The sequence below is a fragment of the Dendropsophus ebraccatus genome, chromosome 9 (assembly GCF_027789765.1).
Source record: "Dendropsophus ebraccatus isolate aDenEbr1 chromosome 9, aDenEbr1.pat, whole genome shotgun sequence".
In the NCBI taxonomy this organism is placed as follows: domain Eukaryota; kingdom Metazoa; phylum Chordata; class Amphibia; order Anura; family Hylidae; genus Dendropsophus; species Dendropsophus ebraccatus.
Genome location: NC_091462.1, coordinates 52,648,029 through 52,675,435, shown reverse-complemented (window position 1 = coordinate 52,675,435; position 27,407 = coordinate 52,648,029). Strand labels below are relative to the sequence as shown.

The 27,407-nt window shown below is 42.7% G+C and overlaps 1 protein-coding gene across 1 annotated transcript in view; it reads left to right on the top strand.

The window, feature by feature from the left end:
- MPP4 (MAGUK p55 scaffold protein 4) overlaps window positions 1–25,452 on the top strand; it is a 38,035-nt gene extending 12,583 nt beyond the window's left edge. Inside the window, exons 8-21 of the mRNA XM_069984867.1 lie at window positions 547–632; window positions 2,395–2,466; window positions 5,662–5,858; window positions 6,578–6,642; window positions 7,683–7,700; window positions 8,406–8,444; window positions 9,732–9,752; window positions 11,652–11,693; window positions 14,976–15,146; window positions 15,310–15,390; window positions 18,956–19,049; window positions 19,959–20,067; window positions 24,186–24,320; window positions 25,215–25,452. Of these exons, the coding sequence (XP_069840968.1) occupies window positions 547–632; window positions 2,395–2,466; window positions 5,662–5,858; window positions 6,578–6,642; window positions 7,683–7,700; window positions 8,406–8,444; window positions 9,732–9,752; window positions 11,652–11,693; window positions 14,976–15,146; window positions 15,310–15,390; window positions 18,956–19,049; window positions 19,959–20,067; window positions 24,186–24,320; window positions 25,215–25,397 (1,313 nt within the window). The 3' untranslated portion in view covers window positions 25,398–25,452. The remainder of the gene's footprint in view (window positions 1–546; window positions 633–2,394; window positions 2,467–5,661; window positions 5,859–6,577; window positions 6,643–7,682; window positions 7,701–8,405; window positions 8,445–9,731; window positions 9,753–11,651; window positions 11,694–14,975; window positions 15,147–15,309; window positions 15,391–18,955; window positions 19,050–19,958; window positions 20,068–24,185; window positions 24,321–25,214) is intronic.
- Window positions 25,453–27,407: the final 1,955 nt, after the last annotated feature.

Genomic DNA, 27,407 nt, shown 5'->3' with positions numbered 1-27,407 from the left:
TAGGTTCACACTACGTATATGTCCGGCCGCATATTTTTCGCGGCCGGACATATACGTATGAAACTCCGGCCGGGACTTTACGCAAGTTGCGGACGGATACGTACGGACCGCGAACTTACGCCCGTAGCGTACGTACGCTTCCCGAGCGCTCTTCGTAGCGATCTGACAGCGGTCTTTTACTTGGAAATCTTCGCCTAGCCCCGGACACCCCACAGCACCTTTTGGATCGAAACAAAAAGCTGGCAAAATGAAGAAATCACCACTACGTACGGGACCGCATGTTACGCTACGGGCGTAAGTTACGGCATTTCCGTCCGGAAACAATGGTCTGGTTCATTTTTTACGGCGCCGCATACGATCCGGGCGTAAGTTCGTACGTAGTGTGAACTGTGTGCCCGTAGATCGTATACTTTCCATTGTACGCAAACTACGTAAGTCTCCGGCCGCTTATTCACGGAACGCGCTACGGCCGGAAACTTACGTAGTGTGAACGTAGCCTTAAAACGTATGTTATATCTTTGATCTTCCTCATTTCTTCTATTACAGGTCTGCTGTACGCTGGTGATAAGCTAGTAGAAGTAAATGGAGTTCCTGTGGATGGACTGGAACCTGAACAAGTTATTCAAATACTGGTATTTATCTAATATGATATACATATATATGTGTATTAAAATATTTCCAATATTTTGTTTAAAAATAAATGTGAATGTGGGATGCCATGAGATATCTTAGAGGAAAACTATCAGCAGGTTAGAAGTATCTGACCTGCTGCTGATATCTCCCTATAGTGCTTGGGGAGCTGAGGATGAAGGTAATTTTCTTACCTTTATCCTCTGTGCCATTTCTGTGACATTAGGAGTTTATTCCGTACACTGATAAGTTGTTTTGATGCACTGGCCCGTCCCTTCTAATGAATGTCAGCAGAGCCAACCTGATAGGTCCTGCGCCCTGCGCCCTGTGCACCAAGCCGCCTCATAAGCAAATGGATTAAACTGCAAAGTACACAGAAACTGTGAAATCTGAGGATAAAGGTAAGACCTCAGCACCCCGTGCACTATAGGAAGATATCAGCAGGTTAGATACTTCTGAGGGCCGTATTACACTGCCTAATATTCTATTACATGGCTAAAGCATCGTGCAGCAGAGTGCGTTAGTGATGTCCGTGCAGCCAGGTCCCTGAAGAAGTCGCACTGCATCATCACTCTGAATCATCACTCTGTCCATCCCCACAGATCCTGGTGCAGGTTGTATAGCTTTGTTTATTGTATTTAGCATTCCATGCACTAGGGCACTTTTCTGCATATAGGATGAGAGAGCAGTATATCATGCATATCTAATACATATATTGTGTTCCTATCTGCTCCCCGGATCTATGTGCACACATGTTTTGTTCCTCCTATTTAGGGACATAGGTGGTATATTTTTTTTGACGCTGTGCATCTTCTCCTCCTTTTTACCATTATTACCGGGTGCGGCCTGCTACTACTCCACTTGCTCCTACCTGAATGTCCACCATCACACAGCAAACCACCTATGGTTGAGCTGAGTTTTTTCTTTGTTCATAGGGGGTATACAGTATGTCCACCACGTTGGACAGAGGTAGTAGTGCACCTTATTATGGATTGCATTACATGTTTGTATGTTTTTTAAATGCTTCAGACGTCTCTGAAGTGACAAGCCACTCAGATGATCACTGGCAGAGAGGGGGACAACGTCGTGGCCAATGATTGCCTAAACAACCTATTACTGCAGAGATGGCTGGAAAAGTCGAAAGAACACTGGGGAGTGTGGCCAAGTAAAGTATAGCTGTATCATTTTCTCTGCCCTTTCATCATTTTTAAACCTTCTAAAAGTCAATGGTCAGTCGATAATCATGTCCTCAGCTGATCGTTGTCTTTATTACACCGGGGATATCAGCCTGAATCTTCCTGATTGGTCAGATAATCACCCTGTGTATTAGGGACTTTACCTGCTGATAGTTTCCCTTTAAAGGTGAAGGTATGGATAGAGGATGATGTACAGCGACAGGATACAGCAGGAAATTATGTTTGTTGTTTTCTACCAACTCGGAGCATTTGAAATTAAATGCTGTTTTGGAGGATGAGTATTTTTAGAAGTAACAGACACTTTCATAAGGATGAATGACTTTGCTGTTGATCCCTGGAGTGTTCACATATTGCTCCTGCCAGTCGCCTGGTCTTTTTTTCCTTAATTCTATTTTCTCTGTTTTTTTTCTCTCTCTTTGTTGCATGTCTATTCTTTCTTATATGTTGTTTCTTCTCTCGTCTCTACATCTCTTACCTGTCTCTTTTCTGTCTTTTCCTTCTCTTTCTTCTCCCCTTATCTATTTTTCTACTCTCTCTTCACTCCCTCTGTTCTTTATTTCATCTACAGATTCATTCTGAGGGAACAATCATATTTAAACTCATACCCATTGGTGATCGTACTGTGAGCAGTCACACAATGGTAAGATTAACCCATGTATTTCATTCCTGCTGTAATATATTTTTGTGTTTAGTCAAGGGCTTGAGGTGGAGACTGCATCTTCACCACAGAAATGTATTTATCTTGTGCATCCAGAACAGGTGACCTATAGGTTTGCATCAGTGCCATACACTTAGAATGGAGTGTGCTAGACTTCTAGCCATGGCCTTGTGGCTACTCCACCAATCTAGCGGATAGGTGAATAATGCTTACATATCACTTTAGGTCAAAGGGCATGTCTCATTTTCTTTACTTACAAAGAATTTCTTCCTCACTGTCCACAGCAAATTCATTTACTAATGCCCTAAAAATTAGCCCCCGGCCCGTCTGCTTCAGTGGAACCTCATATACCCTGTGACATCACTGACTCCAGTGAGTTCCTGGTCTATGGGCTAGGGGTTGAAATTCCTAGCCTGGTATATAAGCGGAGTTTGTGACATACACCTGGAGGAGCAAATGGATCAATGTTCAGGGGAGTCAATTCTTAATTCACTATGAACAGCAAGAAGAAGACCAATAAATAAATTTGATAACCACTTTCATTCAGTTAGCATCACAGTCATATTATGTAGGTGACACTCATACATTTAGGGTTTTCAATAGATCCCAATTTGAAACTTCTTGTTTAAAGAAAAAGCGCAAACATCTAAAACAAGTGAACGACCCATCGTCTTTAAATGTCAAAGTCTTTCCTGGCATGTATCATCCCTTGGAAACCTTCTACTTCCTGTAGTCTACTCTAAAGTTGAATTGTTTTATGGTAGCTGAATAATTTAATTGTAATCATCCATGCTGCTATGCAGGAAGATGCCCGTGGCTCTTCAGCTGGAAACACAGCTGTAACTTTAACGCAAGTTGTCTTCTGCTTGCAAATCAGTGTAACGCTTTACCTCTGCTAGGGATAACTCTCTTTTGTTTGTTCTCCATCGACACACTTGACTTGTCATTCTCCCTCTACATACTTGCTAACAGTTCTAAATTTGGAAGGACTGGCAATCCCAGCAAATATTTGTCCTAGGTATTGTTCCACAAAATGGACGGGTGGCAATTGCTATTTTCCAAACAGCCCTTTACTCACCTGATTAGAATGGACCCTGAACTGTCATGGCTATCTGACAGCAACATGAGAGACCAGTAGGATGCGTCCTGAGCAAAGTAAAAAAGCAATAAAATAGGCTATTCCTCTTTGCTTCTATGTCTTATCTTGATGCCCCACCCACAGGAAAGTACACATTAGCGCCTACCGTACAGTTTTCTGTACTTTCTTACTGCATATCTGTGAGATGGCAAACTTTTGGCACTGTATACTTGTTGTGTAACTTCATACAAATATGTAAAAATGAATGGAAAAAAAAAAAAAAAAAAATATATATATATATATATATGTATATATATGCAATAAAGTAATAGTGCTAGTGTCAAGTTACTGGGCTAAGTTGCTGGAAATCAATGTATTAGGATGATAAGCCTCAAAGGTGTATTTACAAAGACAAGTCAGGAGCAGCATGGAGAGGAAATGATAACATTATTTATTATTTTCTATATACCGATGTCAGAGTATGTATAAGAGGTATTTTGCTGCCCCCCCCTCCCAAAAAAAAAAAAAATCTTGTCACAGATATGCACTGCTTAGACTTGAAATGACAATGTATTGGCATAGGTTAACAGGAGATTGACAGAATGTATAGCTGCTTCTCTTGGTTAAGCACCTGTCACTAATTGATCGGAGCCCCCACAGCCATGCTGTGGGTGTCCCAAACACTTGTACCAACGGGCAGGGGTAAGACCTCTGTCCTGTCGTGTCGGATGGCATAGCCTAGATCAGTATATGCCCATATACCTCCTAGCCCATTTTAAAAATTAAAACATATAAAAAGAATACATATATAAACATATTACATATTGTAGCGTGCAGAATTGTCTGAGCTATTAAAATATAACAATACTGTTCCCGCACAGTAAAAAGCATAAACAGAAAAAAAAACACCAGGATTGCTGATTTATTTATTTTTTTTCAAATTATATATTAGAAAACAATTTATAAAAAGCAATCCAAATTTTTCTTTTACACCAATATGATACAAATAAAAACTAGAGATCTACAGCACTAAGCACATAAAAGAAGACAAGAGCGGGCCCAGGCGCTTTGTGTATTACGTCAGTAGAGTAAAAAGGATAGTAAACGATGAGATTCTGCTTACCTACTGTATTAGCCCCCTTGGTCTTTGTACATATCACCCCTAAATAGGGGTACACTGAAGGACAGGTTCCACGATGGGAATGGGCTCTATGCAGGATGTCCAAGGTTGGTCTGGGACTATAAAAGACTTCAGAAGCTGACGTACCAAAGATGGAATGTTACTAAGTAGAAGCCTGTAACAACAAGAAGTACCTACCTATTTTTTCTTTTGATTTTGTTCATTACAGCACTAAGCAACTAGTCGAAGACTAGTCAAAGTACCTATGCTGACTGTGACTGATGTTTATTCTTGAAAGCACCTGCAATGGGCACCTGAATATCAGAATTGAACTTGGGGTGTTGAGATCAGTTTGCATGGGCTCTGCGTCCTGATGCTTTGACTGACTAACTGGGCCCACAAACACAAACACAAACAAAGGGGGATGTTGCTAAAGATGAAGATACATAACAGCTCCAGAAATTGTTGTAGAAGATCTTGTGAAGTCCATGCCTTGAAGGGAGTTGTTTAGATGGCACAAGGGTGACCTACACAATATTAGGCTGAAAGCTTCACAGTTATGGCTGACTGGTGTACATATACCCATAATGCACATTGAAATTAAAATGTCAATTTCTGTTAAGCAGAATTTGCAACCTCCAGGGTTGTCTCTGGGTGTATTTTCACATTCAGGTTTTGTTTTTATAAGGTTATCGAAGCCAAAGCCAATGTAGATTTGGAAAAAAAAATGTCAGAAATCCCACTGCTTCCTCTATACATGACCCCCATTTATGATCTGTTCCTGGATTTGGTTTAAAAAACTGTATTAAATTTGAAAGCACACCCTTTCTACCTACATTATGAGTTTTGTATCAATACCATCAAAAGTTAGAAATGCAATGTGTGTGTGTGTGTGTGTGTGTGTGTGTGTTACATTGTATAATACTCATGTGAAGGCATACACTTGTTTTACCTAGTTCCTTCTTTCTATTTGAACAAGCTGTTTGTCAGAGCGATGGCAGATTACTGGCCTCAGCTGGATCCAGCCATACCTTGTGCAGATGCTGGCCTGCCTTTTAAAAGAGGAGAAATCCTTCAAATAGTTGACCAGAGTGACTCTATGTGGTGGCAAGCAAGAAAAGCATCAGACCTCAGCAGGTGTGCTGGTCTCATCCCGTCCAACCACTTACTTAAGAGGTAAGGTTATTGTAAGACCCTAAAGGGCACGTATCGCCTAGTTTTTTATTACTGACTAGAGTTGGATACTAAAACAAGTTCTTTTTTTTCTCATCTGTTGCTATTCTCTGATTGTATTTTTTGTACATTGTTATGGGGCAATCATCCTGTCTGAGCCGTTTTTAACACCATTTAGAAATATGGTTCACAGCAAGCACCATGAACATAAACAACAATAACCTGGAGCTATGCCATTGGAATGAATGGTAAAGGCTTCTGAGCATACTCTGTGATCTTTGAGGTCATTACATATGGAGAGGTAGGCTGAGCTGCAAGCCTCATGTGATTTCTAATGGTGTTGCTCTTCACTATAATTTTGTAAAGATCATTTTAGCCTCCTTATCATCACAGACAGAACAGGAAGTCTTGGCTTAGTTTTCAGCTAAGTGGTAAGGGTGGGTATTTGATGCTGCGACTTTGCAGCGAAATCCGCTGCGGATACCTTACCTGTCACTTCAATGAGATTCCATTGTCATCCCACTGCAAGTATGTGAAAGTCATCCTCGCGGGCCATGGGGGGTTAAGGGGGCTCACTTTTACAGTGAAGGTATCCGCAGCGGATTTCTCTGCGAACTCCGCTGCGAATATGGTATGTATGAACCCACCCTAAAAGTAAAAACTGCAAGATTTCAAATGAGTGCAGCCATTAAGTGTCACTTTGTTCTCTTTTATGTATTCAGGAAACAACGAGAATTTTGGTGGTCTCAGCCATTCATGTCTCACTCTTGTCTTAAAGCATCACAGTGTGAGTATCTGCCTTTGCATAATACTGGCAATATAAGGATATCCCTTCTTTTCGCTTCATTTCTTTTTAATATCCTTGTGAACATGTCAGCTGCAATTCACATTCCAAACGGCTGAAACTGTTAGATACTGTTAGGTCAAGAAGACACATGGTACCTTTCATATATCTGTCTGTGCTTCCAGAAAATAGAAAACATCTTTTTATTGTCTGGTAAAAGGAGTCTTAAGAAGCTTTTCCAAGCTCCCGAAAAGCTGCAAGCAGGGATGCTTCCAGGAAGTGTTACGGCTTGCAGTAGATCAGAAGCTTGGGAAGGTCTCCTTGACAATTTGTACTATAGAATAAAAACATCTACATTCTGGCAACACAGCTAGATATAAAAGGTACCATGTGTCTCCTTGCCCTAAGCGTTATCTAACACAGTCTGCAGAGTGTAACATGGACTGTAGCTGACACGTTCTATTCCTTACTATATAGGATAATGTCTTATATGGGATATATGTCTTATTTAGCAGCCCACAGATGTCGCTGCTCCAGCTACAAAGATAGCCAAACTCTGTACTTGTCTGTACACATCAGTTCCCATAGAGTGGCGTCCCTCTACTCTATTCTACCAGGAGACCCAGTTCCCTATTCAGCAGTCGGACTCTTTGCAATCAGATAGTTATCCCCTATCCTATAAGAGGGGATAACTTTGCTAGTTGGGACAAAACCTTTAAGTGTCAATGCTGCACAACTTTTCCAGTTTCCTGTCATAAAGGCCACCTGAGGGAGCTTGGTGTACACTTCTATGGAAAAAAAGCAGTAGCAGTGATTTAGTGCTTTCTCTGTAAAGAAAAAATGAGCACTGACTCCCTATACTGATATCATGAAATTCAAACAAGTTATAAATAGTATATTTAGGAGAGCTCTCGGGGGTGGGCTTTTACTTTTCCTATAGGGCCCTGTAACTTCTGTAAACACCCCTGTGTAACAAACAGTGATGCACACTTTCGATTTAGTTTTACTTTGTTTCCCTTTTTACTGTACTTCCGAATGGACAGTGAGCACAATCGGGGAAGGTAAGAAAATCAGAGACTAGTATTAAACTCTATGGGAACCTTTGAAAATGTTTTAAATTCTTGCTTTGTACTTTTTCCTCTTTATAATTTTACATATGATTCTCCCCTGCAAACTTTTTGTTTACTCTCCTCTCTATCCACAGCCTATAGGGGCTGTGCTCCAAAGAATCTCTCCCTCCTGTCTGTACTGTGAGCTGATGTGTAATCCCTCCCCATCACCGCTGCTAAATCTAACACTGAAAGAGCATCTAATGAATGCTCCATCTAATGAATTTAAGTTATCTTTCTCTTTGCAGCTGCTAAATTAGTAGGAAGCTTTTAATGAAGACATTTAACAATTTAACAAACATTTAAAAAAAATCATTGCAAAGGTTTCCATAGCCTTTGAAGCATACCTGTCGCAGCTAGTTGCCATTTGTATAACATTGATTTAAACATAGAAAACTTAAAAGGAACCAATCACATTTAAAATGCCTATTAAGCTAAGGAAATGTTCTGATACATCACCCAGCACCCTTTCCAAACATGTCCCTATCCCTTGCATCCCTGCAAAGTCCGTAAGGGGATAGAACAATGTATTTAAAAAAAATATTTAAATCAAAGAATCGTTACCCCTTTAAGTTCCTTAATCTGAACAGATATGCAGTAGTTATATAGTTAATTTATACAGTTAATTAATTATTGACTGTCTGTGATTATTTATAGAAGAAGACATGAAGATTGATGAGAAATGTGTAGAGGCTGGTAAGGATATATCATATCTTTGTGCTATAAAATTCTAATCAATAGTCCTACATTATAGTTACCAGCAAGGGATCTGTAGAGCCCAAGTGTTCTTTGGAACTTGTACAGGTATTTGAGAGAAAGCAGTAACATGGACTGTTACCTATATGTCAGCAACCAGTGGTATAGCCATAAGGAGAGAAGAGACTGCAGTTGTATCCAGTTCTCAAGGCTTAGGGGGGTGAAAGGGGGCTTAAAGGAGAAGTCCGGCGATTTGAAAAATCTCACAGCTAGCAGGGGCAGGGGAGAACATAATCAACAATCATTATTAACCTCTCCTCTTGCCTGTGAAGCGCCAGTTCACAGGCTCTTGGACCCCCACCAGCAGGTGTTTTCCTCTGAGTTTCGAAGATGTCATGACTCAGGGGAAACTGCCAAACCCGACTGATGGATTGCCCGTCAGCCAATCAGTGATTGCAGCGGTGTACTGCCCTAGTCCAGGCAATCCATCTATGGGGTGGTGACGTCGGCTGTGTAGGAGTTCCTGGAGCCCAGTGGGGGACCCGGAGGGGCAATCTAGTACTGGATGAAAATTTTAAAAAATTGCTGGACTTCTCCTTTAAAGGGAAACTGTCGGATAGATAACGTTTTTAGGGTTTTCCTTTAGTATGGTGTTTTTGATTTTTGTCAAAGACCTTTTTTTAATTAGGTAAATTATTGACATTTTCAGTACATTTTTGTCATAGCCTTACATGTGTATTGTGACTTTGTTGTGCTGTAATAATGGCATGGATTGGAGAGCACAGATAAACATTCTGTTTTGTGCAGGCATATAAAAACTATAAATACACTCTGCTTTTAATTATATAAAATATCCTGAAATCCCTTTAACCAATACTGCAGACAATCACATAATCTTGATTTTTCTAATATCCTTGCATCTATCAGGTTCTATTGTTGCCTGGATTTAAAGTGTCGCTGTCGTTATAACTTTCAAAATCTAAATCGACAGTAGATGTGATATGAAGCAACTTACATTCATTATTTATTTTATTTTATTTTTTATCATGCTAAAAAACACAAACCTGAATATACCAGAAATCCAGGTCCTGAAGGCAGATTTTTAGACTTGTGCTGAATAAAAAACAGACTAAACACATGAAGTCCCGGCCAGTACAGAGAGTCACGGCTCCATGTGTCCATCAATCACATGACTGCCTTCTCTGTGAGCGCTCAGATGACCTCGGAAACATAAAAAAAACTACTGTAAATTACAAATAATTTACTCTTTATTCTTTCTTTTGCTAGATGAGGAAACATTTGAGTCAGGTAATGTAGATACAGTATTAGGTTTGTAGTAATAGAAATGGCTTGGTGCAGTGCTTGTATAATATGTCTTATAATATGTCTTACATTCAGTGCACAAGAAACATTTTTTGACTTTAGTTGCATGTGTATTTTATTTTGCCTATATAACTGATGTATTGGAAGTAATGAAGATCATGTATGAGGAATGGTGCTTGTATAATATCTTTACCAGCTTTCTGATATTAATATATCTTGAGCCGTTTGAACATTAAGATGTCAATCTGTGTAATGTAATCTTAGCATTGAGCATGTAAGGACTATGTCCTCAGTATAGTGCTGTCCTGTGTATACCCGCTGCTTACTGAGCCATGCCAGCTGGTATGCACATAAAGTCCTATAAGATATGCCCTTTATGTTTGTACCTCCTAAACATAATATCTTCTATGTATTCTTTTATGGTGGTGTTATTTTATATGAATTCTCTTTGGCCTTTAATCTTACCAGAGGAATTAAAAGGAGGTAAGATGATCTATTTACTTCATGAGTATTTTGGAGGAATTAATGTTGTTTTATCAGTGTTATTTTATGCTTTGGGGCAAGGAATATGGCCATTGCCTTGACCAAAAATACAACAACTAAAGCAAACTGTAAGCAGACGTAAATGATGGTTTAGTTACAGTCTATGATCATTCCTTCCTCGCTGTATGCGAAATCAACTGAACATACACTGATCTCCTGGTGAATGTGTTCTGTGCTCCTCTAGCCTGCAGCAAACGCCTGAGCTGGCCAATGGCCTTGCAAATGTTATGGTCAGCTGCATCTCACAATGGCAATATGAATATCATAGCTGAGCATTGCGGAAAGAGATGAGCTGAAAAAGTTGGATGCAGACTGCCTGAAAAACATGTATCCATAAGGACTCCCTAGGGCTGCATCCAACTTCTTTAGCCACTGGTAATCAAATGCTGAATGCTCGGATTCAAATGAAGCTTCTCTCCTTTCTAATTGCAGTCATGAGCCTAGTGGAGAAGGCCCAGATTAGGGCTCATTTTATTTTGACTGTACACCAGAGGGGAGATTTATCAAACTGGTGTAACATAGAACTGGCTCAGATTCCACTTTTCATTCCTCACAGACTCTTTGGAAAATGAGAGGTGGAATCTGATTGGTTGCTAGGGGCAACTGAGCCAGTTTTACTTTACACCATGTTTGATAAATCTCCCCCCATGTTAGCATAAATATACCGTACTTACCTAGTCCCATGTTGGTCCCTCCATTTGGTTCTCTGGTCTTCTCTCTTCTTCCTGCTTTTGAAACAAACGCTCAGGAGCAGGATGGGCTGCCTCAGTCAGTCATTGGCCAAGATGGGACACTGCTGCAACCAGTAATTAGCCGAGGTGGCATTTCCCGATCCAGACCTCCTCTGGAGCCCCTCCTCCTTTTTTTATGTCAAACTAGCAAACACAGCCCTCAAAAATCAAGTAACAAAAATGTTGGACTTTTTACAATCAGAAAACTGACTAGAGGCTTGATAAATTTGCCCTTTCGATTACTTGGCTGCAGTATTGTTTAGTGTCATTTAGTTGTCATTTAGTTGTATTCCAAGAAGAAGGTGGATGCTGATACATTGAGGCTGACTGGTTATGAGGGTGTGCTCAAGATAAACCTTTTTTTTAATTTTTGTTTTATTTTTTACTGGATAGAACTGAGATCATAGGTTTCTTTGAATAAACTCTGGTAAAGTAAAACCTGAACTGATATTGGTTGCTTTGGGCAAATTACAGCAGTTTTTGTCTCACACAGGTGGGCCACAATCCTTTTATATGCTATATAGAATTTTATTTGATGTAATGGTAAAGAATGACAGAATTTATAATAACATCCTTTCTCACCCCTTCCTGTTTTTCCATGCATGTTAAGAAGAGGAAGAATATGGCAGTGATGGACAGCCATATGTTATTGGTATGTCTGAGACTTGTTATTACAGCAAAGGAATGTGGATTAACCACTGTCCATGGGGATCCCCACATCCTAATAAATATGAGCAGTTCAATGAAACAAGGTTGGAAAAATAAATATAGTACACATGTAGGTCTAAAAAAAAGCATTGTTATTCCATAATATAAGGACAGATCCTATTATGTAGTTACTGACAGTTTGTGTCTTTTTTAACTCACTGTGGTGCACATTACTATTTTCAATTAGTATGTTTCCATGGAATTTATAGATACACTTTAGTGGATTAGCCAGATTTAGGAAAAAAACACATCCACTCTCTTGCAAAAACAGAACCACACCTGTCCATCATAGTAAGGAAAAGGAAACTTTTTAACCCTTGAGAAAGACACATACTATCTGAAGGGCTGAAAAGTTGCCTTTTGCTTGGGCTACAATGTTGCAATAAAATAATTCATGTCATTTGGATGATGGACCATATTTCTTTTCATCTATTTTACAAAGACAAAAAAAAAACATTTTGATTGGTTGGGGTCTCAGTGCAGAGACCACCACTGATATGTAACCAACTTTATACTCCCTCGCTTGCTTCTTCAATCCCTTTCATTGCAGGAGTTAGGCTCCATCATAAGTCTAGGGGACCCAATTCCAGAAATGAGACGAATAGTGTGAGCAGCTGGGAAGCAACCTGCACTGTCACATGCTATATCTAGAGATTAGTGAAATCTTAGCACTGAGACCCCGACCAAACAAAACTTTTAACAGTAACTCATTAAATTCCTTTAAAATTTTTGCTTGCTGTCAGGGAGTGGGAACTATATGAAAACTGTCCATCTTCAACTACCATACGTCATCACAGGATATTATGGCCTTCTCTGTCAGATGGACATGATCAGATCAGGTTTTTAGCTTCTTACTAATAGCTAACTCAAAGAAGCTACATTCTACTTCAAACTAGAATGTATCCTGTAATAGCCAGCAGAGATCTTAAAAATGTTATAGAATTGAAACACAAGGTATATTAGCCTGGCATCGTGTAACAGGAGTTATTAATGGAAAAATTACTTTAACCCCAATATAATCAGCTATTTGGCCTGGGACCCAAAGGTGCAGCAAACCATGCTTTTAGATGTAAGGCTAAATACATATACGTTCAGAAAATGACCTGAATATAAACAATAGATGATTACTAGAGATGAGCGAATAGTAAAATATTTGATAATTTAAAATTCGATTCAAATAGCTCCTGATATTCGTATATGCGAACAAATATTGAATCTCATTATAGTATATGGTAGAAAAATACTTGGGACATGGAAATCAATATTCGACCACTAGGAGGTCACCAAGTGCTCAATGACACCTCAGGAAATGATGCCAACATCTCTGGAATGCATATGGGACAGCAGGGGAAGCATACCTGTGATGAGCAAACATCCCAATGTTCGGTTCAGATCCCGAACACAAACAAAAAAAAACCTCTGTGATCGGTTTGTGTACTCCGAACATTCACGAACAAATTCCGAAAGTAAAGGAGTAGTGTATGTTTCGGTCTATCAGTACGCACTTGCGTATGTATCAGTAGTAGCAAGATAACAGCTATTATCCCACACTCTCATATACACCTTCAGTAGATGTCTGAACACACTGCCTGTCTCACAGCTTCTAAATCTCAGTTTTTTATACTTTTAGCCCTAACGAGCATTTGGGGGTCCCTTCCTTCCTAACTTCACCTAAAAGCTTTCTCTCCCTGGTATACAGCCTGTCCCTCTCTAGCTCCAACCAGCAAGTGACACGAATCTGAAATCCCCTATTCGCACACTGCGGAGGTGACATAGTTTAGCCAGCCAATCACAGTTAGTTGTTTTTTTTTTTTTGTTTTTTTTAAAGTCCTGCCTATTCCTAGAGCCTGTCCCTCCACCCTGCATGTTTATTGGCTGGAAAAAAGCACCAGGGGGGCGATGGGAGGGCGAATCGAATTTTTACAGCGTAATCGTTTAAATATTCTAACGCAATCGAATAGCGTGAATGGGGTACTATTTGATCGAATACTATTCACTCATCACTAAAGATTACATTTGGACCATTAGAATCAATGGGTACCTGTGTATACATATATGTCGGCATCCTATTTTGAAAAAAAAAATAATAATTTGTAGCTCTCAAGGATAAGGGTCCTGAGCGGAAGACCACCTACATTTCATCTATATGCCCTAATAGGGGATTTCAACATTGTTAACTGGATCCTTTACAGATGATTCCACCCTTACCTTTGCTTTAGTATATTACAACTAATCGAAGAACTCATAAACCAATATCAGGCCATAACTACCAGAACATCCAAGAGTGCGACACATAGAGAAACAGAGTGCGCACACTTAGTAAGAGTACGTCAGGAGATCATGTTGTGGTGAAAAGCTGTAGTCTCACACCATACATCTTAGAATATATTGAGCTTAGAGATAAGTTAAAGGAGAAGTCTGGCAAAAAATTTTATTAAAGTATTGTATTGCCCCCCAAAAGTTAAACAAATTACCAATATACACTTATTACAGGAAATGCACATGAAGTGCTTTTTTTCCCTGCACTTACTACTGCATCAAGGCTTCACTTCTAGAGATGAGCGAACCGACCGAGGTTCGGGTTCGTATGAACCTGAACTCTTGGCTTCTAATTTCCGCTGTCTGCAGGCTCTGTGAAGAGAGTGGATACAGCCTGAAGACCGCCTGAAAAACTGAGATACAGCCATAGCCATAGGCTGTATCCCGGTTTTCCAGGCAGTCCTCAGGCTGTATCCACCCTCTCCACGGAGCGGGCAGACAGCGGGAATCAGAAGCCGAGAGTTCAGGTTCATACGAACCCGAACCTCGGCTGGTTCGCTCATCTCCATTCACTTTCTGGATAAAATGGTGATGTCACGACCCGACTCCCAGAGCAGTGTGGGCTGTGGCTGCTGGAGAGGATGATGGCAGGGGGACACTGAGGGACACAGGGCAATGGAGGGACACTGAGCATCCCCCTGCCATCATCCTCTCCAGCAGCCACAGCCGCACAGCTCTGGGAGTCGGGTTGTGACATCACCATGTTATCCAGGAAGTGAAGCCTTGATGCAGTAGTAAGTGCAGGGAAAAAGTACTTTATAAGCATTTCCCGTCATAAGTGTATATTGGTGATTTGTATAACTTTTAAGGGACAATACAATACTAATAATAAAAATTTTTCTCCTTTAAGGAAGGTCACATCTGTATGCATTGTTGGTGTAATAACATTGACCTGTCCTCTCCACAGCTGGTTTTCGGAGGAGCATGCGCCTTTGCCGCAGAAAGTCTCACAGCACCCAATCTTCCTGCTACTCCCGATGTCCAAGTAGCTGTTACCACACTTTAGCTGCTCCTTATGAAGAGGTTGTAAGATATCAGAGGAGGCCCTGTGATCGTCATAGACTTATTGTTCTAATAGGTTAGTCCATATGTGTAGAGAGAGGTGAATTCAGATACATGCATGTAAACATACATTATATTTGTCATACTGTGCATTATCTCTTGTGGTTGCAGCATAACATTCCCATAGATTATTACAAGTTACCATTTTAGTAAATAAAATCACAATTTCTTCCTTGCAGGGCCTTCAGGAGTTGGTGTTAATGAATTAAGAAAGCAACTTATTAGACTAAATCCCGGCATGTTTCACAGCCCTGTGCCACGTAAGTGCTAACAGTCTGTCTAGGATATATATTAGAGCACTATCATTGAACTGAGACATCAGAAAAGGCTCTCATAGAAATAAGCGTCCATTGTGTATGTAGCGGGGTCATGTGTACACCGTGTCCTTTCGTCTTAGCTCTGTAACATACACATATTGTTGTGGTGTATCTTTTGCACATGGGAACAGTTCTCATTTTCACTTGCTGTCAGAACTGTACACAGGGGAGGTTTACAGAGTTTGGTGAACCTGTCGGCAGCCTCTATTAGGCTGAGCTGACTGTATATTTATTATTTATAGCTCCCATTGACTTCAGTAAGATCTTTATAAATCTTTGCGAACACACTGTAGGCTGTAGAGTTTAACTCTATGGCTAAAAAGGAAAAGTGGATTTTCAGAGAGCTCTACATCAATCAAAAACAAAATGACAATATAAAATAGACAACTAGAGATATACCATTGCACCTACACCATTACACTTATCAGGCAATGTTATGCTGCGTTTACATGTAACGATTATCGGGCGAATTTGCGCGATAACGATCAAACGATCAAATCAAACGATAATCGTACGTGTAAACGCAGCGAACGATCAAACGACGAACGAGCAATCGTCCGTTTTGATCTTTCAACATGTCATCAAATGGTCGTTCGTAAAAAAATTCGCCGATCGTTCCGTGTAAACAGTTGTCACGCGATAGTCCTGCCGCCCGCCCGCAGCCTGGCCCCCCACTCATCCGCAGCCCCCTACGCCAGCTCGATCGCCACCCCCGCCGCCGCTCTGATCACCACCCGCCGCTCCGGTCGCCCCCCCCCCGCCGCTCCGATCGCTACCCCCGCCGCTCCGATCGCTACCCCCGCCGCTCCGATCGCTACCCCCGCCGCTCTGATCGCCACCCCCCGCCGTCGCCGTCGCCGCCCCGATCGCCCCCGCCGGCCCACGGGGGGTCTTCAGCAGGTCTTCAGCAGCAGGTCTTCAGCCATCCCCGACTCCGCTCTTCAGTGCACTGATTGGCTGAAGAGGTGACCCGGGAATTTCAAACGGCTCCTCTTCAGCCAATCAGTGCTCCTCTTCAGCACTGATTGGATGAAGAGGAGCCGTTTGAAACTGCCGTCTCCCCTCTTCAGGCAATCAATGCACGGCAGCACTGATTGGCTGAAGAGTGGAGCCGGGAATTTCAAACGGCTCCTCTTCAGCCAATCAATGCAAGGCAGCACTGATTGGCTGAAGAGGGGAGCCGGGAATTTCAAACGGCTCCTCTTCAGCCAATCAGTGCTGAAGAGGAGCACTGATTGGCTGAAGAGGAGCCGTTTGAAATTCCCGGCTCCCCTCTTCAGCCAATCAGTGCACTGAAGAGCGGAGTCGGGGATGGCTGAAGATCTGCTGTGCGGAGCAGGTCACCGTATGACCGTGGGCCGGCGGGGGCGATCAGAGCGGCGACGGCGGGGTGGTGGTGATCAGAGCGGCGGGGCGACCGGAGCAGCGGCGGGTGGCGATGAGAGCGGCGGGGGCGGCGATGAGAGCGGCGGGGGTGGCGATCAAGCCGGCGCAGGGGGCTGCGGATGAGCGGGAGGCCGGGCTGCGAGCGGGGGGCCGGGCAGCGGGCGGGCCGGGCTGCGGGCGCGCGATCGCAAAACGATTTTTCCGTACGATATATCGTACCGTCTAGACGCTGATCGTTATGAAAAAAAAATTGTTACTCCGACATCGTTAATCGTACGATCGGGCCAATTATCGCTTCATGTAAACGCACCATTACATATAGGGGCACTTAGTGGGGGTATTCTGATGGCAATGTCACCTAGGTATTTAAAGATCTGTTAAAGTTTATTAACCTTTTTATATGTTGTTGGGGATGCTGTAAAAATAAATAATACTCACCCAATGACACAGCTCCCGTTCTCTGCTTGTTGCTATTTCAAAGACAAATCTTCTGTGATCACGGTGTCCCATCCCAGTCAGTCCAAGACATTGATTAGTCAGTGAGAAAAATACATGCACTTACATACCTTGCATACTATCAGTCACATTATTAAAGGGGTTATACAGTGTTAGAAAAACATGGCCACTTTCTTCCAAAGACAGCACCACTCTTGTCTCCAATTAAGGTGTACAGTACTTTGCAATTAAGCTCCATTCACTTCAATGGAACTGAGTTGCAAAACACCACCCAAAGAAGACAATGTTGTCCTCTCTCTGGAAAGAAGTGGCCATGTTTCTAACACTGGGATAACCCCTTTAATGGTTGTTTGAGGAATGTTCTGTCATGTTGAATGCTTTTGGTCGCACAAATTATAAAGATTGCTCCCTTTGCAATTGCCGACCAATGATGCCCCAGAAATCTAGAGAAGCTGCAAACCATGGTAGGATATTTAGGCTAATCTAAGGCTAAGAGAAACATGGGGCCTGCCATTTTCATGTTAAAAAACAGCTCCTGTGACAGTACCATTTTGCGCTGCACCATGATAGAGCGGTGTCATCAGATCAATGGAGCATCTATATCTGAACATCTGGCTCATAGCCCGATGTGATGCAAGCACCTTCTGATGGTTTGTACAGAAACAGTTTTGACATTGAGGCTTATGTAACCTGTTTGATAAACCAAACTTCCTGATCAAGGATTGTGTTACTCTCAGTTTGTGATAAGTGGTCATAACTGGCACGTCAATGAACAAGAGGCATGGCACAGTTATACTATTCTGACTTGAACCTATTTTATATGGCTGAAAATGTTTTTCTTTGGTTCTGCCATTGAAGTCCGTTGCACATGCCACAGTTTACAGCTAGGTTCTTCTTAGGATTTGCTTCTTCCTGGATTTGCTAAATCTTATGGCTTGCCCTTCTATGTGTAGCAATTTCAGCGCTGAGAAGTGTATGTCTGAATAATAGTGATTGTAGCCAGCTCACCTCTAGAAATTAATGCTGGACACAGTCTATAATGAAGGGTGCTTGGTTCCAACGATGGCTAGTCGTGGTATTCGCAAGATGCACAAAACAGTGATGGTTCTGGCACTCCAATGAGGATTAAAATGTAGATTCTTTATTTCATAACAAACGTTAAAACATGCTGCAAGGTACACCATGTTTTAACGTTTGTTATGAAATAAAGTATCTACATTTTAATCTTCATTGGAGTGCCAGAACCGTCACTGTTTTGTGCATCTTATGTCTGAACAAGACCTCATGGTCAGCTCAGGTAATGGTAAATCGGCTGATCCTAGGGAAGGGTAAGGCTGGATTCACATTTGCATTGGAGCTCCATTCAGGGGGCTTTGTTGCATATTTCATTTATTTATCAGGATGTGAGTGAACAAAAAAAAAAAAAAAGCTGCAAGCACAATTTTCTTTGTCCTGTCAAATATACAGATACCAGCAAAGTCAGTGGGAAGCTTTTGCAATGGATGCCCTGAACAAAGTCACCAATGCAAATATAAACCCAGCCCAAGTTTATTTCTGGATGTAAATCATAAAAAAAATTGATTTAACGCCAACACAGAAACATAAATTGTTAGTAAATAACAATACACACTGCAATACTAACATGGAAGTATCTATATTACAACAGACACTACTCGCCACAAGAAGAGCTATGAGGAGAATGGTCGAGAATATTTCTTTGTATCCAAAGAGACCTTCGAAAGTATGATATACAGCCACAGGTATGGAATAGTAGGGGTTGTTCAGTATCCTAAGATTAAAAAAAAACAAAAAACTCTGTGCCGGATGAGTTTATCCAGAGATAGTGCTGCAGTTTATTATTTCATACAAAAGCATTAACAATGCAGCCAAACACCTGACACCCATTGTGTTTTATAGAACAGAAAAATGTTGTATGTGTTAACTCCTTGACAACACTTGCCATACATGTATGATGTATATATGCTATGGAAGTATGCAGGAGGCTCAGGAGCTAAGTCCACTCTATATATAAAGGTGCTGGATACTATGAGCAGCGGATGTTTGCCATCAGTAACTGGCTACAAAGGTGATCATGGCCATTTAACCCCCTAGATGCTTGAGTCAATAGCAGCTGGGACATCTAGATTAGAAGACACTAGCCAGTCCTGTCATGTCTATTGCCTTCAGAAGTTCTCTGTAGCTGCTATAATTAGAATGACCGCACCCTGCAATACAAAGGTATTGCAGTGTACTGTTTAAGTGATTGCAAAGTAAATTGAAATATATTAAAAATGTTAAATTTAGTAAAAAAAAAAAAAAAACTACAAATATATTTTAAGTGATAGATGTCAGAATATGGCAAGTCAATGTCTTAAATAGTTTATTTTTAATAGTAAAACATAACAAAAACTAAATAAAATTTTTATCCCCTTCATTGTACTGACTCGCATATTGCGGTTAACATGTTAGTTTATGTTTCCTATGTTAATATGCCATACAATAAAGGATACTATTAAACAGTTCAACTTCCAAACACAAGACCTTATATGTTGGTGCATATTCATGGAAAAAAAAAAGGGATTTATCTTTCTGAGAATAAGAGGTAAAAACTAAAATTAAAATGTGTCATTAAGAGGTTAAATAAAATTCCTTTTATTATTTCTAACCAGTTTCCTGGAGTATGGAGAATACAAAGGACATATGTATGGTACCAGTGTGGACACAGTAAAAGAAGTACTGGATGCTGGGAAAATATGTGTAATTGACTTGGAGCCACAGGTTAGAGCTGTAATGTACATGATATATACATTTATAATAACACACTACGTTCAGAAGCAATGGGAGACCAAACCAATCATCAGCATGTGTCCAGAGTCTCATAATCATTTCTTAAAATGTTCTTCTATGTAGACTTTATGTGGTAGTGCATGCTGTGGTTGTATTATTTCATGAATCTGTTCTGTTAAGAATTAGGGTTCTATTAGACAAAGCGATTTTTAACGATTAATGACTAATCGAAAACTAGGTTGTTTAACGTTAACCTGAAATCGTTCACCATATTACACAGAAGGATAGTCGTTAGTTAGGATCGTTACTACAATCGTTTACTCCATCTAATCCCAGCAAAAAAAGGAACAATAGGCAATTACACTGACTGATTAGTGAACAAATGTGGAATTACAGCAAACGATTAGCGAACTATCACCAATGATTTTAGGGTCAGATCTAAATTAACGACACATAGAGGATTTTTCTATCATTGTCTATTACACAGTCCCGTGTAATAGGGCCTTTCACCAAAATAGGACTCATCCCATAGGTCCACAAACAAGCTATAGCAACTGTGCATGAATACACTGAATTTATCAATCTGATCTGCCCAGAGCTATGAGCAAATCCAACAGTTTCTGCCTCAGACAAGACTGGTAAATATTGGGCAGTGTGGTTGCTGTCTGCTACCACCACTGTGGAAACTCTATGTAGGCAGGGGCGTAACTAGAAATGATTGGCCCCATAGCAAACTTGATTGGGGCCCCCCTCCTCTGACCGACCACTATGCCATCAACACACCCAGCTCTACACAGAATCTGTACACCATACAAATTACAGTGCAGTAACATCAGCTGACTCACAGGGGACGTCTTCTCTGATTGGAGTTCCCCTTTTCATCATCTTCTCCGTCTACCCTGGGCCGTTATGAGAACTTCTCCGAGCCACGAATCCACAGAATCTGCCAGAAAAACATATTAGGCTCCTCACTCTGTCACCATCCTCATTTCTCTACTAACTGCACTGACCCCTTTAAGCCCTCATTTAGTGGGTAACCCTGACTCTTTGTAGTGTATGTGTGTGTATATATATATATATATCCCTAATATGCCCCGCTCTGTGTAGACACCTTATAGATGGTCCCTTGTTCAGTCCTCCATATAGATGGTCTTTTCTGCATCTCCTATAGTAGGGAGCCTCCCTCTCTGTGTCCCTTTATAGTAGATGACAACCTCTGTGCATCCCCTATACCAGGGGTAGGGAACCTTGGCTCTCCAGCTGTTGCAAAACTACAACTCCCATCATGCGTGGACAGTCAAAGCTAAAGCTGTAGTTTTGCAATAGCTGGAGAGCCAAGGTTCTTTATCCCTGCCTGATAGTATATGGCTACCTCTGTGTGTGCATCATCCTATAGGTATCCCCCAGTGTTGTCCATCCCCCATATAGATATCCCAGTGTTGTGCACCCCCTATAGGTAGCCCAGAGTTTTGTGATTCCCCTATAGGCTGCCCCAGTGTTGTCCATCCCCCTATAGGCAACCCCCAGTCTTGTGCATCCCCCTATAGGCAGCCCCCAGTCTTGTGCATCTTCCTATAGGCAGCCCCCAGTCTTGTGCATCCCCCTACAGGCAGCCCCCAGTCTTGTGCATCCCCCTATAGGCAGCCCCCAGTCTTGTGCATCCCCCTACAGGCAGCCCCCAGTCTTGTGCATCCTCCTACAGGCAGCCCCCAGTCTTGTGCATCCCCCTACAGGCAGCCCCCAGTCTTGTGCATCCCCCTATAGGCAGCCCCCAGTCTTGTGCATCCCCCTATAGGCAACCCCCAGTCTCGTGCAACCCCCCATAGGCAGCCCCCAGTCTTCTGCATCCCCAGACCCGTATAGCCCCCAGTGTTGTTCCTCCCCCATATAGCCCCCAGTGTTGTGGTTCCTCCCAAATATAGCCCCCAGTGTTGTTGTTCCTCCCCCATAAAACCCCTAGTGTTGTTGTTGTTCCTCCCCCATATAACCCCCACTGTTGTTGTCCTCCCCTATATAGCCCCCACTGTTGTTGTTCCTCCCCCATATAGCCCCTAGTGTTGTTGTCCTCCCCCATATAGCCCCTAGTGTTGTTGTCCTCCCCCATATAGCCACCATTGTTGTTCCTCCCCCATATAGCCCCCACGGTTGTTGTCCTCCCCCATATAGCCCCCAGTGTTGTTGTCCTCCCCCATATAGCCCCCAGTGTTGTTGTCCTTCCCCCATATAGCCCCCAGTGTTGTTGTCCTCCCCCATATAGCCCCCCACTGTTGTTGTTCTTCCACCATATAGCCCCCACTGTTGTTGTCCTCCCCTATATAGCCCCCACTGTTGTTGTTCCTCCCCCATATAGCCCCTAGTGTTGTTGTCCTCCCCCATATAGCCCCTAGTGTTGTTGTCCACCCCCATATAGCCAGCAGTGTTGTTGTCCCTCCCCCATATAGCCCCCAGTGTTGTTGTCCTTCCCCCATATAGCCCCCAGTGTTGTTGTCCTTCCCCCATATAGCCCCCAGTGTTGTTGTCCTTCCCCCATATAGCCCCCAGTGTTGTTGTCCTCCCCATATAGCCCCCACTGTTGTTGTCCTTCCCCCATATAGCCCCCACTGTTGTTGTCCTTCCCCCATATAGCCCCCACTGTTGTTGTCCTCCCCCATATAGCCCCCACTGTTGTTGTCCTCCCCCATATAGCCCCCACTGTTGTTGTCTTCCCCCATATAGCCCCCACTGTTGTTGTCCTCCCCCATATAGCCCCCAGTTATTGTCCTTCCCCCATATAGCCCCCACTGTTGTTGTCCTCCCCCATATAGCCCCCACTGTTATTGTCCTCCCCCATATAGCCCCCAGTGTTGTTGTCCTTCCCCCATATAGCCCCCACTGTTGTTGTCCTCCCCCATATAGCCCCCACTGTTATTGTCCTTCCCCCATATAGCCCCCAGTGTTGTTGTCCTCCCCATATAGCCCCCACTGTTGTTGTCCTCCCCCATATAGCCCCCACTGTTATTGTCCTTCCCCCATATAGCCCCCACTGTTATTGTCCTCCCCCATATAGCCCCCAGTGTTGTTGTCCTCCCCCATATAGTCCCCACTGTTGTTTTTCCCCCATATAGCCCCCACTGTTATTGTCCTTCCCCCATATAGCCCCCACTGTTGAAGTCCTTCCCCCATATAGCCCCCACTGTTATTGTCCTTCCCCCATATAGCCCCCACTGTTATTGTCCTTCCCCCATATAGCCCCCACTGTTGTAGTCCTTCCCCCATGTAGCCCCCACTGTTATTGTCCTTCCCCCATATAGCCCCCACTGTTATTGTCCTTCCCCCATATAGCCCCCACTGTTCCCCTCTGATAAAAAAGAAAAAAACAAAACAGAACTCACCAAACCACACGCTCCCCCGTCGGTCGCTGGTCTCTTCTTTCTTCCCCGCCGGATGAGCAGCTCCCTGGTCCAGTCCCACGCAGCGCCATCACTGAGCTCAGTGTGTGCCGCGGCGGCTGGGACTTCCGGTACAGAGAGTGACATGCTCTCTGTACCCGGAAGTCCCAGCCGCGGCGGCGCACACTGAGCTCAGTGATGACGCTGCATGGGACTCGACCAGGGAGCTGCTCATCCGGCGGGGGCCGACACTCTTGTGATCGCAAGCAAAACACTGCTTGCGGTCACAAGAGTAATTGACAGGGCGGGAAGCCTATGGCTTCTCGCGCTGTCAATTAGAACACTTAACACCCGGGAGGCCCGCTCGGCCACCGGGTGCTGCAGGCGGTCAGCTTCGGGGGCCAAGGCCTCGGCCTGTGCCAGGGGCCCCATAGCGGCCACTACGGCGGTAGTTCCGCCAGTGTACGTAGGGATTTATACAGCTTCCATTGAAGCATGCATTGAGCGCCATCTAGTGCAGGCTGCCGGTATAGAATTTTATTCTTTTACTGAAAAGTTTAATAAGAAGCAGGAAGAACTGCCTCTATGGAAGGTACTCCATTGGATCAAATCATGCACAGTATTTATAGGTGTGCACGGTGCATGTAGGTTTTACCTTTTGGAACAATGTCACAAGAGCAACAGTTGGGATTGATAAATAAGCCCTGATATGCTGCTTACTTTTTGTCCTTTTATTTACAGGGTATTACAGGAGCTCGAAACCATGAACTTAAACCATACATAATATTTATTAAACCACCAAGCCGAAACTGTATGAGGCAGACAAGAAGAAACTCCAGCATTCTCACCGATTACTATGTGAACCTGAAGTATAAGGTACAGTTACCATTATTTGGTATATATTTTTTTTTAACATTATAATTGGTATATGTTTTCTGTCCAAGCAGATTTATCATTTGTATCATAGTAGAAACCCCATCAGCACTTTGTGGTTTGACAAAACAAAGACATAAAATAACCAGTATAATATAATTGAATTATGGTAGTGGATACAGATACCACCCTACCGTCCTGTAGGGCAGTGAAAAGTTAATGTGAAGCAGTTGTGGAACGTCACATGATATTGGCCTATTAGGGTCATGGAAGTGATGGAAATGCTTCTGGCAATTAGGGCACATTGAAAGTAGTGAATGATGCCAAGAGCTCCTTACTCCTTTCTGTAGCTCATTATCCGTATTTACAGAACGTGTAAATGCCCCCAAGGCCTCATTCACATGACTGCAAAATTTGTCCGTAATTGCTGATGTACAATTACAGGCAAATTCTGAGATATGTATTTATTGCGGATGTTGCAGACATTAATTTCGTAACGCTTGCAAAAATAAAACAGAAAATTGTGCAAAAATATACTGACATGTGAATGAGGCCTCAATTAATCAACAGCTGATCTTTTAGCTTTAAAGGGGTGCCACTCTTCTTCTCAGCTTGGATCTATTATTGTGCAGCTAGATTGTAATGGTAACACACACAACCTGAGGAAGGGGTGGTACTGTTTTTGCCATTAAGGGTACGGCAACATATAGTAGAATCCTGCAAATTTCCTGCAGTTGAAAATCTGCACCACATTTTGCCTTATTCGTATGGATTTCCCACAACGGATTTATGTGCCATGGTGTTAAAAAAATTCTGCAACAATGTGGATTTATTGTAGACTTCCACTTCAAAGTCAGGAAAATCTGTGATCCCTCATTTATTTTGTTCCACCTGCAGGAAGAAGACTTTCAGGATATAGAAGAAGCAGCAAAGAAGATTGAAGACCAATTTAGCCAATTTATTGACCAAGTGTTGGTGAATGATGATCTGCAGTCTGCTACAGTCCAGCTCCTGTCCATCGCCCGTCGTGCTCAGGATGAGCCACAATGGATTCCAGCATCTTGGATCTGCTCAGACTAAATATTTTACATCTCACAGTACTTCTTCAAAAGACTAAAACTGTTCAAGTCCTATGAAATTGACAAGGGACTAGTTCATTTTATCGAGAGTAAAGATGCATATATAAATTATTGTTTGCTATGCCACATGACCATCCAATGTATATGGGGGGGGGGTCTTTACTCTCTATTGACAGCAAAGCTTGGGGGGGTTGGGGGGTTGAGAGACGAATGTGGCATAGATTGATGATGTTAGCTTTAACAGGCTGGATCCTTTCAGGGGAAAGAAAAATAAGCCTACGTCAGGGGTATCTGGCATCAGCTTATTCCCAATAGCTGAGCATTAGAGATGAGCGAACCGGGTTCGGGTCGATCCGAACGTTCGGTATTTAATTAGCTGGGGCTGCTGAACTTGGATAAAGGTTGTCTGGAAAACATGGATACAGCCAATGACTATATCCATGTTTTCCACAGCCTTAGGGCTTTATCCAAGTTCAGCAGCCACCGCTAATCAAATGCCGATCGTTCGGGTTCGGATGGACTCGAGCATGCTCCAGGTTTGCTCATCTCTACTGAGCATTTATATTGAATAGGAGAGGGTCAGGAAGAATAGTGGTCTTGCATATACACCTATCACAATCTTATATGAAAATGGGAGAGGGAAGACTTTGGTACTTAATATAATTATACATTTAGTAGATTATTAAATACAGAATTGTAGATGTACCACTTGGCCGTCCAGGCAGAATGGGAATTGTAGTTGGAAGCCCATGAGTTGTGCAGCACTGACTTAGCAGAATATACACTCACCGGCCACTTTATTAGGTACAACTGTCCAACTGCACGTTACCACTTAATTTCTAATCAGCCAATCACATGGCGGCAACTCAGTGCATTTAGGCATGTAGACATGGTCAAGACAATCTCCTGCAGTTCAAACCGAGCATCAGTATGGGGAAGAAAGGTGATCTGAGTGCCTTTGAACGTGGCATGGTTGTTGGTGCCAGAAGGGCTGGTCTGAGTATTTCAGAAACTGCTGATCTACTGGGATTTTCACGCACAACCATCTCTAGGTTTTACAGAGAATGGTCCGAAAAAGAAAAAACATCCAGTGAGCGGCAGTTCTGTGGGCGGAAATGCCTTGTTGATGCCAGAGGTCAGAGGAGAATGGGCAGACTGGTTCCAGCTGATAGAAAGGCAACAGTGACTCAAATAACCAACCATTACAACCAAGGTAGGCAGAAGAGCATCTCTGAACGCACAGTACATCCAACTTTGAGGCAGATGGGCTACAGCAGCAGAAGACCACACCGGGTGCCACTCCGCTCAGCTAAGAACAGGAAACTGAGGCTACAATTTGCACAAGCTCATCGAAATTGGACAGTAGAAGGTTGGAAAAACGTTGCCTGGTCTGATGAGTCTCGATTTCTGCTGCGACATTCAGATGGTAGGGTCAGAATTTGGCGTCAACAACATGAAAGCATGGATCCATCCTGCCTTGTATCAACGGTTCAGGCTGGTGGTGGTGGTGTCATGGTGTGGTGAATATTTTCTTGGCACTCTTTGGGCCCTTGGTACCAATTGAGCATCGTAATGCCACAGCCTACCTGAGTATTGTTGCTGACCATGTCCATCCCTTTATGACCACAATGTACCCAACATCTGATGGCTACTTTCAGCAGGATAATGCGCCATGTCATAAAGCTAGAATCATCTCAGACTGGTTTCTTGAACATGACAATGAGTTCACTGTACTCAAATGGCCTCCACAGTCACCAGATCTCAATCCAATAGAGCATCTTTGGGATGTGGTGGAACGGGACATTCGCATCATGGATGTGCAGCCGACAAATCTGCGGCAACTGTATGATGCCATCATGTCAATATGGACCAAAATCTCTGAGGAATGCCTCCAGCACCTTGTTGAATCTATGCCACGAAGAATTGAGGCAGTTCTGAAGGCAAAAGGGGCTCCAACCCGTTACTAGCATGGTGTACCTAATAAAGTGGCCGGTGAGTGTATACTGTAGTC